General features: G+C 31.1%; 3 protein-coding genes across 6 annotated transcripts in view; 2 read left to right on the forward strand and 1 right to left on the reverse strand.

Moving 5' to 3' along the window:
- Positions 1–16,091, reverse strand: part of LOC145728608 (uncharacterized) — a 41,330-nt gene that overhangs the window by 25,194 nt on the left and 45 nt on the right. The window lies entirely within an intron of this gene.
- Positions 2,199–12,373, forward strand: LOC145728624 (CD63 antigen-like). Of its 4 annotated transcripts, XM_081979009.1 has the most exons (7): positions 2,200–2,485; positions 4,727–4,915; positions 8,536–8,715; positions 8,769–8,858; positions 8,907–9,101; positions 11,085–11,266; positions 11,504–12,373. In XM_081979009.1, the coding sequence occupies exons 1-6, from the start codon at positions 2,426–2,428 to the stop codon at positions 11,223–11,225; spliced, it is 855 nt and encodes a 284-aa protein (XP_081835135.1). In that variant the 5' UTR covers positions 2,200–2,425; the 3' UTR covers positions 11,226–11,266; positions 11,504–12,373. The 4 variants fall into 4 exon arrangements, with proteins under 4 accessions (XP_081835136.1, XP_081835137.1, XP_081835135.1 ...); XM_081979010.1 differs by lacking the exon at positions 11,085–11,266 and having other exon boundaries at positions 2,199–2,485; XM_081979011.1 differs by lacking the exons at positions 11,085–11,266; positions 11,504–12,373 and adding an exon at positions 10,847–10,971 and having other exon boundaries at positions 2,199–2,485.
- Positions 12,511–16,083, forward strand: LOC145728625 (CD63 antigen-like). Its single transcript, XM_081979012.1, has 6 exons — positions 12,511–13,238; positions 13,546–13,631; positions 14,416–14,604; positions 14,658–14,828; positions 15,046–15,303; positions 15,364–16,083. Exons 2-6 carry the CDS (start codon positions 13,569–13,571, stop codon positions 15,430–15,432), a joined length of 750 nt encoding a protein of 249 aa, XP_081835138.1. The 5' UTR covers positions 12,511–13,238; positions 13,546–13,568; the 3' UTR covers positions 15,433–16,083.

Raw genomic sequence — 16,091 nt, forward strand, 5'->3', positions numbered from 1 at the left:
TAGTCTATCTAGTATAAACAGGAAGTCACCAAAGTGACTACTGGGTTATTATAATTTACCATGAAATGTTGTTTTTTACTAAGAATTCTATTAATTTCTGGTCTAAGCTTCAACAATTACCACTTCCTTTAGGTATGATCAATAAAATCTAACTACAATGGTGCGTAATTAGATGACTAACTTTACAAGACGCTATTTCCTAGTACCGCAATTTGCATTAACATTAATTCCGTTGCTTTATTGTAACTGTACGAAGGTTCCAATTTTTCTTACACCTAAATACTTTTCCTTTAGTTGCACAACCGCTTCGCTTTCCTTAACTACGTCGCTCTCCTACTTTAATATTGCTTCATGTGTGACGTGTACACATACCTTAATACAGAAAAGGAGAAAGTTTTTCTAATGGCTGTTAAAGAAGAGACAAATTTACCACGACTTTGTTGTGGATTATATTTAGTTAGTTAATTGACTTAATTTTTCAGCAAGAAACCACATTTATTGTTTTCCTACAAGTTTTAGAGAACTACTGTGAAATAAACATATTAGTAGTAATAATTGTTAGTGCATACAGGCACAACAACAAGAAAGAGATTGTTATAACCAATACTGCAGTTTCAAGGATTTCTTCATTCTCCATCACGTTTTAACTAATTCAAGTGTTTGATTTAGAATTTAGAGGAATGAACTTACAAGACCTCATTGCTAATTTATATATGAAGTTCAACTTAATTCGTTTAATTGTGTTATAAACGGAACAAGGTGATTTTTTTCACGTTATTCGCTTCTTTGGCTGCCCAGCTAGTGTGAAATTGTGGTATGGTTTTGTAGCCGCATTCAAGAATTTTTTAATATTCATGCATTTAACACCACATAGCATATCAATATGGGAATTAGTACGCAAGCAGAACAAATCCACAGAAACTGTGATTAACACTTATCGCAAAGGAAAAATCACTAGCATCTAGTTTTGCGCAATACTTGTTAAGCACGTACGAAATGTCTGATGTGAGTGTATGCTTGAACTTAAGTGCGTATGTGGAAATTTGCCATCAAAAGATGTTATTTAGGTAAAGTGGTCAGTATAGCTTTAATCAGTATGATTATAATTGTAATAAATAATAAGGTAGATAACAGATAAGATGATGATTAGGTTTTTAATGCAAGAGAAACTTCAATGCTTCAGTGAGGACAATTATATTGTCTTGAAAGATTTGGCAACTATAACGTCATTAATCCCAAGTATTATCTCACTTTCGACGAGGTACAAACAGCATTATTCTGATAGTTTACTAACTCTCTGTGTATTATTAATGTCAATGCTCCTTTGCAGTCAATATTATATAATGAATTTGGTAAATGGGTTATTACCACACGCCAATAACATGTAACGTTTGCTGCTTGACATTAATTATCACAAAAATTATACACGTGCCAATATTATTAAATTGGTTTTTACTAGATGTTCATACTTATTGTTAAGTTACTTACACTGATATAATATCGTTGGTTAAGTAAGACAATGTAAGTGTTTAAATTTAAACTTGCTAAGGTTCTGTAATAACAAACAGAAAAATATACTTAAAAATATGATAACATTCAGTGAACAATTTTGTGATCTTGCACTTGTTAAGAAGACGAAAGATGAGGACTCTAAAATGCTTTTTTAGTGTAATATAAAAGATAGTCACATTGGCGTTATTTCCAAATTATATACAGTCACTCGTGTCATAATCAAATCTGCCAGAATTATAATTAGTCATTTTTTATCGTATTTTTGTCATATTTTATAATTTCTATACAATTCGGCGATACCACAATAATATAATAATTGTTGTCTGCTACGCCTTTAACCTACGTGACAATTAACAAGACTATGGTTTTTGTTACACACTGACGTCAAAAATTTCCAGACTACCTATAGTTTATGTTATAAAATTGTCACCATATGGCGGCTATCAACATATCATAACAACGATTGCCCAATCCACCTGCACCCAGACGTGGATTCCATTGTGGTCAATAGCTAATAATGCGACAATAAATGATTCAGATCATTCAGGCAATTGAAACGAAAGAAAAATTACAAGTAGTGACTCAAAAAACCTGACACATTCGCGCCCATTTTATGAGTAAAATCATGTCCCCACCTTTCGGGTTCGTTAATTTGTAGAATTAATAAAATCGTTACAGCTGAAAACACTCGATAGTACCTTCATTCGCTACTACGTCCTTGCCTGAATATCAACGATCTACCATAACAGCAGCGCGGTTTCAGTGAAGTAGTGGTACTACCGAAAAGAGGTCATCCTGAGTGAGAGAGTTTGACATTACCAGTAGTGTACCAGTGTCGATAGCGTTGCGGGACATTTAAATTTTAAATTGTCCAATTTTTCTTGTGAACCGAAAGTGACACTTGGAGTTCACGATGGCTGTTGGAGTACAATTAATGAAGACTGTCCTGTTTATTTTTAATATATTTTTGACGGTAAGTTTTTATATCATATAATGTAAAAATTGTTGAAAGAAAAACACTCACGTTTTCTGAACATAATAGTGCTAATGATACGAACAGACATTCTTTCAATTCTTTGCCACACCTTTGCTTACCAAATGGGAAATTGCTCGTAAGAATATTAAGGAGTACCTTTATTGACAGTCATCATTAATTTCTCTTTAGGACAATGAAACTCGAGAAACCTAAAGACATTAACATATTCCACCTAAATCAAACACTAAACTTTCATAAAATTGCAGTTATGCCATAAGTTCATCAAACATTATCTTTAAAACTACCAAGTTAAATATGTTTTAATGGTTATTTTTATTTTAATCTCAATAACTTTCCTGTTTAATCGCACGTGCGTAAACGTAAAACAAATTATTAGGTAAAATTTTATGATCAACTTAATGGTAAACACTTGAAAGGTACTTTGTTTGGAAACAGTTGCTGTTAATGTGCACTAAGATATAATCAGATCAAAGGGTGTTCATGTAATTATTTAATTAATATGAAACGAGTTATTTTATGGAGCAGGAACTTTATGAAGAAAAAAGTTGCATTGATTAATCCTGAAAAGACCTTTACCATTGGTTGTTATAGTTGATACCACTGATATACACAACAAATATTAACGAAAAATCGTTTAATTTATGAGCCCACAGTTATTGTGTCAAAAAATTAACTCTGAAAGTTAGCAAAATAGTATATTAAAAGGATGTCGTGGTTAATTAGCTTTAATAGCATTTAATAATAATTATTGAGAGATCGTTATTAAGTTAAACGTGACCAAACACAAAATATAAATGCAAAGTTATTAATGAGGATTTATGCAATTGTTAAATTTCAGTTTAAGAAGAAACTATAGGAGTTGTAGGAGTATGCTTCTTACATTTAGGTTTTTCACCCTTCATGCAAACCAAAAACGATATAAAATAGTACCAAAAAAGGAATGTATGCTGTGTAAACTGTGATGGTATGTAATTTTGTGTATGAGATTGACAAATAATAAATATTACTATTGAATGAAACAAAGAATAGAAAGCTAGTTTACATAATGCTTATTATTCATTAATTTTTCTGTAAACCTGCAATTACAGCTGCAGACGCAGTTATATGCTCTGACCGATCCCAGTAATTTTTATAGTGACTTGTATCATGCATTTAATTAGAACGGATTGTGCAAGTCCTAAAATGCACATCAAGAGGAAATACAGATCTATATTTAAAGCAAAAATGCTAATGAAATCGAACCATTAACCGCCTGGGAAGGAAATAACCAGCTATTTGTGCTACAGCCATAAATAGTGAACGCCATTTTTATGGTTGTTACGTCTATTACGTAAGCATGTTGAATGTCGGTGTATACATTGAATATGAGCAACATTCCGATATTGGCAAATAATATACAAAGAACACAACAATGACGTATAGAAACAATCAATCAACATCACTAAATTAACAATATTACTTACGAAATTTTCTTGAACAGGTAATGGGAAGATTCAAGAGTTGATTGACTCAAGTGTCCAAACTTATCAGAATGAAGCAAACCAGAGACACCATAAAGGCCTGCTTTTTTAATTTGTAGTTTCTAACACGTGCAAAAACAGCTCCAAGGAATTACAAAAAAAAAATATTAATAATAGAAATGAAACATATGGCTGAAACGAAGCCAATGCATAAAAAAGGAAATGTGGAGGTAGCACCCAATTAACTATAACAGCAACTGGTAATAAGGACCTCTGCATTAGACCATTGACCTGACCTTTTTGCTAAACCGTATCCAGTGTCAAGCAAGGTCTACAATTAATCTTTAATTTAACCAATTAAACATTTACTCGCTCAATCAACGTGAATCACTTCAAAATCCGGAGATAAAGGACGGAGCTTAAGCACAGAATCCCAATTCAAGCCAAATGTCTTCAACCAAAATGTTTGTGACCATATAAAATAAAGTCGATACAACGTAGATTACATCTGAAATTATAACATACGTCGTGAGGATGTTTATAGGCCACCTTGTATAACCTTGCACGACTTGCACGCTTCTTTGCATTTGTACAACTCTGAGATTGTATACTCGAGCAATGTCTAGTTCGACATTGTTTTTGTTAATTCGAGTGTGAATTGCTTAAAAAACAAGGTTCTCGGTATTAGAATGCCACGTATATTAGTTTGTTTTTTAATATTTTAGCAATTAAAATTAATGCTTTTCAATTTTTTCAGCTTTCTGGAATTGGAATCATCATAGCAGGAGCCCTAATCCTGACACAAATGGCTGATTTCAACAGAATAGCAGAGAGTGATCTAGTCAAAATGGCCATCGCTATGATTGTTGGTGGTGCTCTTGTAACGATTGTGGCCTTTGTCGGATGTCTAGGTGCCATGAGGGAGTCTTACAAGTTGCTGATGACGGTAGGTTTTTACGAAACGTTAGGAAAATCATATTGAAAAGGCACTGACTGAACTCTGTTAGAGAGTTGTCAGAAGTCAAAACTAACACTCTATCTAATCAATTCTTAATCCTAAACTGAGTTTATTAAGGCTTTTGACTATTTTTGCTAGGATGTCCAATTTTAACCATTGTGTTATCGATTAATCTTATTTCCGCATGCACTCATTTGGCTAAATTATCCAAAATGATTATAAAATTGAAAAAAGTTGACAGATTAAAGCAGTGATTCTTAAATTTTCTAGTTTGCCTGAAATATTAAGTTAAATTACTTTGCTAACGACACACATATTTGAAGTAATTTAAAAGTCATCAGAATTCGATTCTAGCTTTACTTCAAAATCTAACTGTTCCCATTGTAAAAGCATAACAGAATTTACAAAACATTGTTCGGTGTCGGGAATCCTGAGCCGAATTTTAAACATGTAATGGGCATTCTTGTATTACACCTGAGTAACCGTTAAATTGGTCGGTAAAATACACGTGGTTTGATTTTATATAATGTTGCTCACTCAAGTATGTCAACAAACTGACACAAGAGTACAAGAATGTGAAGAAGAAAGTCAGAAACGTAGTAAAGCTTTTTGAATTAGGTACTTTTCCAGTATAAGGTAACCGGAAAGCATTGTTAAACCTGAAGAATTTCGGCTGAAAGTATTAAAAACAACTTAAAGCTTACTTAACCGGTATACATACTAAATTACAATATTCAAGCTAATTTAATACACACCATAAGGTTCAACCGCCACTTGGCTTTCAATATGAGTATTGGACGAAAAATTTATAGGTACCACCTTTTTAAACGCTCACCATTTATTCGATTAATATTGCTTAATTCAAAACAGGTTTTTGGTATATTTATTCTGTTTAACAGTCGAGATTCGTTATAACTACCACGTAGTTGGATATTTAAAAAATGACATCATAGCATTTGTGCGAGATGTTTTTGGCGTTGACCTTTGTCGACTTTGAAGTTAGGTATTTAAAAACCGTTAAACCAAACACTAAATATGCCTTAAAATGTTGCAGTTCTAAGAAAATTTTACAATTGATTGGTTATTACGGTCAATTGATTTTAAAGGCGGGACAACTATCTAAACATAATATAGTAAACAAGATCAGTGGTTTGTAAAACCTATTTGTGTGTGTGTTTTAAGTACAATAGTAGAACAATTTCCGGATAAGTATATCAAAAAAGGGTGGATTCTACTGGGCCTCACCTCTAAAAAAGGGTCATTCACACAATGAACCACAATACGCTATTTTGAACTGATAGCTCTAAACAATCCTAAATTTTGTTAGTGATTATCCAAAAGAAAACTACAAAAATAATTTATGTACAACCATGTAGTACACTTTTGCATTTTATTATTCTTTCTAATGAGTCGTAAGTTGCTGATCAATAATTATTATAGATGAATGAAATAAGTGATTTTTAAATTGCTCGGTGACTCAGAAATTATTGTTCTTGATCTTCAAAGGTTATACCTTCTTTAGGATCAAATTAATTATCGATAATATTATTGTTACGTACCATGTATAAAACTAAAACAGCTAAATAAGAATTATGTTCCAAATGGAGACTGCAATTTGAATTGACATATAAATGTATAAAAGAGGTTAACAATACTAAATATATCTTGCTGTTAATATTATAATCCAACTTTACTTCTTACAATTCTAAAAAACTGTCATGATTTTCTGATGGATTTGGATGAGTTATCAGGTGTCAATGCTTTTCAGGCAATTTGCAATCTACTTAAAAGAACAACTTTCCACCATAGTTCTGAAAAAGGTTCCATCAATATTTTTAAACTTACTAATTAACAAGTTGATGAAAACCAATTTAAAATGCCTGTAATGAGTCAGGAAAATGTGTGTCAAATATATTAAGCCGCAAATATCCACCTACAGACACGAACTAATAAGGTGTGTTCATTATGCTACTATATTTTCACATATTTTCCAATTAAACGATCATATTATTCAGTTCATGTTTATTTATAAAGGTGATTTTGACCCTATCTGGCCATCATGTAGTAAAACTGTTTGTAGAAAATATTAGAGTGGAGAAAACATTCAGTTGCGACTCTCTAAATAACCTGTGGGCGATTGCGCAAGAAGTCAAAACACTTTTACTTTTTTATAAGACGTTCATTGGTTACGATATTTTAGATAAATAAGGTTGGTTCTTCAGGTTCCCACGTCTATTTCCTTAAGTTTTTAGTTTTTTAAAAAAAATGCTGTCCAACAATCTCTCATCAACTGAGATGAATTGTTTACACGCTATACAGCACAATTAAGAAGGATCCTTGAAGCCAAAGCTGAAATCCTTGTCAGTATGGTAATTGCACCTATTGAAAATATGAACGTACATTTTCCCATGCTGAGAGGAAATGTTGATACAATGTATAAAATGCATTATACAATAACAAAATTGTTATGATGTTCGGTAGTTTTTAAGTAAAACAACAAGTAGAATTGATTGACTATCATTATTGATCATACATACATGAGTCATATAAAAAATTCTGTCCACGAACAGATGAGTGGAATGTAATTGTTAGATGACCCACTGACTAAACGCAATAATAGGTGAAATCATCATTGAAGTCCCCTCTTAACTTGACACACCTTAATTGCATTGAAAAACAGCACCAATTTGGTTTGGTAACTGAATATGAACTTGATTGTAGTTGGAGACAGTTGCATGTTCTTCATTTATTTACTAAATTGTTTTAACTGTGTAATTTAATTTTAACCTCACCGATTAATTAGCTTTTTTAATCAAATTTGCACTGAGTTAATAGTCGTTAATAATCGGTTAAACGCTTTAAACCACATTTTTTTAAAGTACAGTCAATTAAATCAACCCAATGGGTGCTCGACCTCTTTTAGGTTTCGTTCTGCAAGATTGTTTGAGGCCAAGGATGTTAAATTAAATGCCAACGGTTTTTAGGTGGTCGTGCTTTTTATCTTGATATTTACCGTATATTAATGAGTTAAACGTATCTGATTTAAATGATCAGAAAAAGTAAATTAAGTAATATTTTATGTTTGTTGTAAATACTTATTATACCTATACGAATTGGAAACTTGAACCTAGTTTATTTAAATTTTTAAATATTTTGACTAATAAAAGTTTGAAAATGAGTCTTCAAAGAATTCATTCAAAAAAGCCACTAGCACAACCTTTTCAAGCAACTACTAAACCCCCCAACATCTTACTAATTATTCCTAAAAGTGAATGTGTTGGAGGAAATAACAAAAACACCAGAGACCTAGTTATAAAAACATCTTTCGATTATACCTGGGAAATTCATTCAGCATTATTCATTGCACAACAATCTAAAAATTCAACCAAACTACCTGTTGATTGTGGCAATGTGTTTTCCAACAATCTCAGCCATTAAGCATAATTGCTTTAAGAGTGGTTTTTCAGCCTTGAAAGTAGCTATGTTTACGTCTATTTTCGAATTTGACTCATGACCGATAATAATTATTACTTATTGCTAATATTGTTTAATGTATAGTTTTTTCAAGACGCTCACATTGGTTAACTAAATAATAATATTTGTTACAGTTTGCTGGTTTGCTGTTAGCAGTCTTCATCATGGAATTGACAGTAGGAATTTGCGCTGCAGTATTCAAGACCGATTACAAGGTTTCCTTCAAAGAGTCCCTTTCTGAGTCCTTGAGACATGTTTTGTCCCGGGCTAGAGAAAATCCGAACTATTATGATGTCTCAAATAGAGGAGACAGAGTAAGTTATCACTATCATTAACAAGAACATTCTAACCATTATTATTGCATCAGGGTGCTGGAGGAACAACTGGTCAATTTGGAACTGCTTATGATGCTATCGATGGTCGTGATAAGAACTATTGGGACGTATTGCAACGACAAGTACGTTATACCAATATCTAAATGTCAAAAATATAATATATTTTTTAGTTTAAATGCTGTGGAGTCGATGGTCCTAAAGACTGGCCTGACGCAATCAGACCCATTTCCTGCTGTTTGGACAAGTTCTGCTGGGGAGACACTGCCGTTTACCATCAAGTTGGTTGTTATGACACTTTGGTAGAGAAAATCCACAATAGTACATCTGTTTTGGTTTACGTTGGCATTGGAATCGCATTTGTTGAGGTAAGACTGGTTTGAAATTATGTGAGCTCTCTTAATGTCTATTTATTGTTTTGACAAATGTTTTTTTGCATTTTAGATTTATTAGTAATTTATTTTGTCAAAACAATAAGCTGCGCTAACCAACAAAATCTCTATACAAGCCTGGCTAATCGTTAGGAGTACTTAACTAACCCGATTAATGTTATTAACAAATTTAATATATGTGTGTACAAGCATTTTCAAAAAATTAGTAGAAAGATCATTGAAAAAACAAAAAAATGTAATTCAAAATGGACACTTATATTTAGCGTCCATTCACTAACCTAAACTAAAATTCAACAGTTCTAATTTTAATTTATTACTAATAAATTCCCGTAACATTATTAACCTAAGATTAGTAACAGTACTATCAGGAAAAAGGAATTTAACAGAAAAGCATCCCACTTTAAGTATAGTCAATACTAAATTGCAATAAATTTATAGAAGTCATTGATCATATCTGAAAAGAATTGGGGTACAAATCAGCTTCATTTAAATCTGAAATTGGGATACTTTGGTTTCTTTATTACAAAAAGTTTTAAAATAAAAACTTCCTTACAAACGTATATTTACAAGATACAATATTCAAAAAGTTTTCTCTGAAAACACATACTACATACAGCACAAATATTAATAAGAAAATTTAATAATGTGTTCAAATATGGCATTAAAATTGGTAATCATAAAACAAGAAATACTAGGTTGAGAAAACAATTTTGAATGATACAATAACTATTTAAACAAATTCGTGAACAAAATTGCTTACAGGTTAACTCAAATATCAGAAAATCATATAAATTTAATTTATTACAGATGGATTTTAATTACATAAAAAAGATCTATGCTACAGACTAACTCCAGAAGTGAATGGTATTGCACATTGTGTACATCTATGGGAACTTTAAAAATCAATCGGAAATCAATGGTAAAAAAGGAGAATTACTGCAAATCAAAGGTTTAGAGAATAACTTTTGCATTTGACTAAATGAATGCAATGAATTTTATATGGCAAAAACCGATCTTTGAACTGTACAACTGGGCCTAAGTCTGCCAGAACGGATGTGACGTCAGTTCATAGTTAATCATTACTCATCTGATACTCTGAGTGATATTATTCTGACCAACTACCAAATTACGTCATATCCGCTTCGCCTGACAGGAGCATTAGTTTTCAATTCTCCTTTTTTAATTGATTTCCACGGATTGTTTTGAAATTACCTGTATATTGTATGAGGGATTATTAATGTAGTAATTATTTACAGGGTGCTTAGATTGGACATTAGCTTAGTCAAAAAATGTAGGCCACTTTCAAGTGTAAATTTCAATACTACTCTTTCACACTTTCTGTATCTCAGTTGTTATTGCAGGATGCACAAATCTAATTTAACCGATTTATTAAAAATGAGCACATGCATATTTGCACCTGTATTACTAAATCTAAATATTGTTATAATATTCATCATCAACAGCATGCACGTATAAGAATTAAATCCAAGCGGTTAATAGAAAATCAGTTTAATGTTTCGCACTCTAGACATTATATCAGATTTTCTTGCAACGATTTGGAGTAATTCTTGTTAAAAGGAAGTGGAAAACTGTCATATTCTTAACATGAGTGAGCAAACCTTAAAAACAAAAAAGTATTTATCATATCAGGTGGTGGTTTAGGAAACACAAAAAAAAATACTAAAAAATCATGTTTACTGACAAAGTTTGCTTGTTTTCAGGTTCTTGGGATATTCTTAACCTGTTGGTTAGCCGGACTGATTAAAGAAGAATAGTTATATTAAATGTTAGCTTTAATTTGCTCTGTGTGTGAAAAGGACAGTTATTTAACACTTTTCTTATTTAATATGGGTCTCACTTTTTTTTTGGTTTAACTTAAAAGCGCAAACTGCCACCACTTTCCTTATACCAAACGATTTTGTCTACTTCATATATGGCATAAAAATAATTTGTTTCCAGATCCTAGGAATATTTTTAACGTGTTGGTTGGCCAATACGCTCGAAAACGACGATGACGAAGTCATCAAAATTCACAATGGCCATCACGAGCATCGTGCGTATTCTGAAACACAATCACACTCTTCCGAGACTCCGATATAAGATTAGCTTTTAAATTTTTGAAAAGCGTTGATTTTTTATGTGTATGTATTTTGTGAGTTATACGTTTGCACCAATAGACGCATGAACTGTAAAAACTTGAGCTCTGCTGCTTAAAGTTTTTTCAGTTCTTGCTAGAACTAAAAGTTAAATAGCAACCACCTTTTACTGCATGTTTTATTAAGCTTACTGATTGTATAATCTAAATGTTTGTGGATTGGGAAATTATTTTAAAAGCAGAAGATATGACGTGCACGATACAAATTTCAGTTTCTTTGCAGATTCTAGGAATATTTTTAACGTGTTGCTTAGCCAATACGATTCGAATTGAGTTCGACGAAGTCATAAAAATTCGCAACGGCCACGACTTACACACGCACTCTGAAACATAGAAAACGACGTATTCAACGACTTTTGATAGTTTTGTTAGTTATCGAGACCAAGTTTTGGAGAAGTTCCTGTTATATTTGATCGGCCATTTAACAAAACCCAGTGCCAGTTTGAAAAGACTCCAAAACTTTGTCTCGATTGAATCGAAACGATATTAGAAAGGGCTTATTACTTAAGTTCCTTCACCATTCCATCCATACCAAAATGGTGTTCATTTCTTTAAATAACATCATATTTTATAGTTTTAATAATACTTTAAGTCAGCTACAATACCTAACCTATGTAAAGGTATCTAAAGTTTATAGTCAGTATGGCAATACAGTAGTTTTTAATATTTGTACGAACTGTTATAGAAAGAATCTCTGATATTATATAATATGCAACACATTTATAATATGTGATCACGTGTTATTTCATATAGATAGGCATTGTATCAAATGACACCCTTCTCATTACCATTTAATTAAGAAACGTTAGTTACCCATAGCAAAAAATAAAGTTTAGGGTGCTAAAATTAAGTGTAAAATACATATGTACAAATTACTATTTTTAATAAGGATTTTAGCACTAACAACCATAGAATTTTTATAAGTGTTAATTGAAAGTCTTGTTTTTATATTGGTCTAACAGAATTTTTATGAAACTGAAACTTGTTAACAATTTCAACTCGAAATGTTAGTTCGTATATTTATTTCACTGTTTTTTGGTTTAATGTATGTTTACTTCGTTGTAAATATAAATCATTTGTATTAAGGTTATAAGGAGTATTATTGAGTTTGCAGATCAAAAAGTAGTCAAAGATGTATAGAAAACAATATTTTTAATTCGCCTTTCAAAAGAATAAGAATTATCCTGATTTATCCCAATAAAATGTCTCAAATGCATTATTGACACTGTATATAAACTATTTATAAAGTGCTAACGTAATAGATGAACATCCATTAAAAAGACATTGCTCTGAATGAGGAAGTAAACTTCGTCTATAATTTATCATAACTCTATATTTAGGGTGACAAATTATAAAAGGATGATTTCGAATATTTTTGATCTGTATTTGGAAAAAATGTGATTGGTTATTCTTTCTATAAAATGATGTAGTACATTCACAGTCTAAAAAACTCTGTTGCCCTTTATAACCACCATTTTCTTAATGAGACAGAAAAATTATATTTCAATGAAAAACAAACAGTTTTATTAACTTCTCATGTAGTCGTAATAAGCCATTCCAGGAAACTCAAACTAATTAAATCCCAGTTAAAGGATATTGACCTAAAATTGTAGTACAAACATTCTACCCTTATTTTAAAACATTAAACCTTAGAGCATTCAAGTCAAACCTTGACTATTTAATACCCCAATAAAGCCTTTACAACTTAAATAAACCAATCCCATCACATTTTTCAAGTTTTCCAGTTGGTTTAACCCTCAAAGGTTGCTGACATGACAATGCCGTGTTGAGTATAACAACACAATTTACTAGTTTACTGGCTACTATAGCAACAAAATTGTTATGATTATGGCAAACCAATAGGAAAGGCGGAAAACGCTTTATGTGCGCTTCGAGAATAATTAATAACGTGTTCATCGGAATTTTCCCATAACCGGTCCTACGGAAAAGCTTTTTAGGTAAATTACAGATACAGCGTTGCTAAATGTATACTCCAGTTAAAATTTAAATTTTATACTGTAATAAAATTTTGTTTCAACATTTTCATGCTGCTTGCAGTGTTAAAGTAAAACGTGTGTCATAATACTCTGAGTTATGTAAAACCACATTGAACAAAAAATGCATATATAGGCAAAGTCAGTTTGGCAACACTGTGGCTGTTAAACCTAATGTAAAAATGCGGGTAAAGTGGTGTTTTCAAAAGTTTTTACTAACACGCTAGTTGTCAGTATAAGCATAACCCTCAAGACTAACTCTATATTTTAGGTGATTACAAAAAAAGACGAAAAATGGAAACTTGTGGCATGAACTTTATTAAATATATTCTCTTTGTTTTTAATTTAGTTTTTGCGGTAAGTACACGCTCCATATTTGTTTTATTTTATAAGCTCAAGTTGCATTATTTAAAATAATAATTTTTAAATGTCAAGTACATATTATAACAAACTCGTATTCAACCTACAATAACAAAGAAGTCTAAAAACATTTAATTTTTTGCTAGGTTATAAAGTTTTTTTTCTAGAAAATCGGAAAAATATTCTTACAATTTTGCTTTTTAGCTAAAATAATAAGAAACTCTTTTTTAGGTATTTAGCCAGTTTCTATTCTTAGTCTATTTTTAAAATGATTCGATGACCAAATGGTTCACATGGTTTTTTTCACTTTATATTTTTGAAGGTTGAAATTTAAAGTATACCTACTCTTAAAACATGAACATGAATAATGTCTTACTATTTAATATATTACTTTGTTTTCTTTAAAAAACTTGACCTGAATATTACAAATTGATAATGATCTTCTGTATGGTTTAAAAAGTTTTGTTCACCTTTAGAACTTCCAATACTCTTTTGTTTTATATAATAAATAGACATCATTTCGTCATAAACCAAAAATAAGCCTTTTCACAAAATTCGAATATCGATTTAATATTCCGTTTATTGTGTTCCTATTTTGCTATATGATAGAAAAGGTCAACCTTTCTAATCATTAATAACTTTGAAGGTATAAAGAAAATTTCCACAAATTGGAAATTTGGGTTAAAACCCTCCAATCCATAATAACTCACACTTTTCTATTATAATAAAACATCTGTTGATGAAATTGAATTGAATTGAAAATAAAATTTTTGTATTTTAGATATCAGGATTAGGAATTATTATAGCTGGAGCTTTGGTCTTAAACGACGTTTCGGACTTCAAACATTTCACCACCAGTGACTTAATGGGTCCTCCTATTGTCCTAATAGTGGCAGGATCTATTGTTTTTATTATAGCATTTCTAGGATGTTTTGGAGCCATCAGGGAATCTTACAATCTGCTTTTAGCTGTAAGTTTTATGGAATTTTAACATCAAAAAAACTAACGTGTTAAGGATTTTAGTTTGCTGGTCTGCTATTGATAATATTCATAATTGAGTTAGCTGTGGGAATAGCGGCAGCAGTTTACAAAAACGATTTTCAGAATACGTTAAAAACTACTCTTCACCATTCTATGAAGAATTACACCAGTAATAAAGTGGAACAAGTAGCTTGGAATAACCTACAGAAAAAGGTTGGATTTTATAAAAGATTCTCATTGTGTTAATTAAATGAATTCCATCATTCAAACACGTGAGATTATCGTAAAATTAGGGCTTGTTCTAAATAGCACAATCCTTATTTTTGCGTGCTCCGGCATAATAAAACGAATATGCCAGTTGAATAATGGTGTTAACCTGTATTTCTATTAATTCTTGCAAACTATGGTTTTATTTTGGCTTGTTTAATAGTTGAAGTGTTGCGGCATTGACAAACCAGAAGATTGGCAACTCGCACCTCCCGAATGGCCTGCCTCCTGTTGTTATAGCACGGAAGACTCATCCAGGGTTCCAGACGGAGAAAAACCTACAGAACATCAAAACTGTCAAGCGCAGAATAATGAAGCCAAATACGTTTACAACACTGGATGTTTTCAGAAAATGAAAGAAAAAATCGAAGGAAATTCGAAGGTTCTGATTGGGGTCGGAATTGGTATAGCCTTTGTTGAGGTGAAAAACAGGACGAAACCATAAAAGTTTGACCTTTTAATGTACTTTTATATTTTCTAGGTGTTTGGAATCGTTTTGGCTTGCTGGTTAGCCTATACAATTAAGAAAGAAAATCAAACTGAGAAATAAAATCAGTTATAGATATAAGCAGAGTAACTTTAAGGGATAAGAGTGATTTTGACTTTTATAAAAAAAATTGTCTTTGGAACATGTTTTATAACAAAAATTAATATGCAATTTGTTATAGCTATATCCAACAACAAAATATTGTAATATTTAAACATCAATCCACAAATACTTTATAGCAGTAATTATATTGATAATAAGTGTATCATATCACAAATATTCGTTATATTTAAATTTGTAGCAGTACTTTAAAGTTCAAAATAGCGTAATGATAATTTTATGCATTAGGATTATACATATAAATCTTCACTTAATAATTTAAAAAAAAAATTAATTCAAAATCTATTTGTTCATTTAAACTTTAAATTTTAAAGCATTTATTTTACAGTTATTATCTCCAAAATTCTATTATTCTGATATTACCTATATTCTTTATTTTATTTGTTACTTTTATATAAAGCAACCCTAAAAACTACTTAGAGATCGATGCACAGTCCTAAAGTAATAATATGGTGTATTAATTAACTAAAAACTTGCATGCCATATTTGTAATCCAGTAAAAATAGATTTATTATTTATTTTTTAGAGTAATTTAAAAACTGTAACATATTATAAAATATACTGTATACGTAAATATAACTATTTGATGTGCTCCATGTTGA

The sequence above is a fragment of the Ips typographus genome, linkage group LG4 (genome assembly GCF_016097725.1).
Source record: "Ips typographus isolate SLU linkage group LG4, UJ_Ityp_2.0, whole genome shotgun sequence".
Taxonomy (NCBI): Eukaryota; Metazoa; Arthropoda; class Insecta; order Coleoptera; family Curculionidae; genus Ips; species Ips typographus.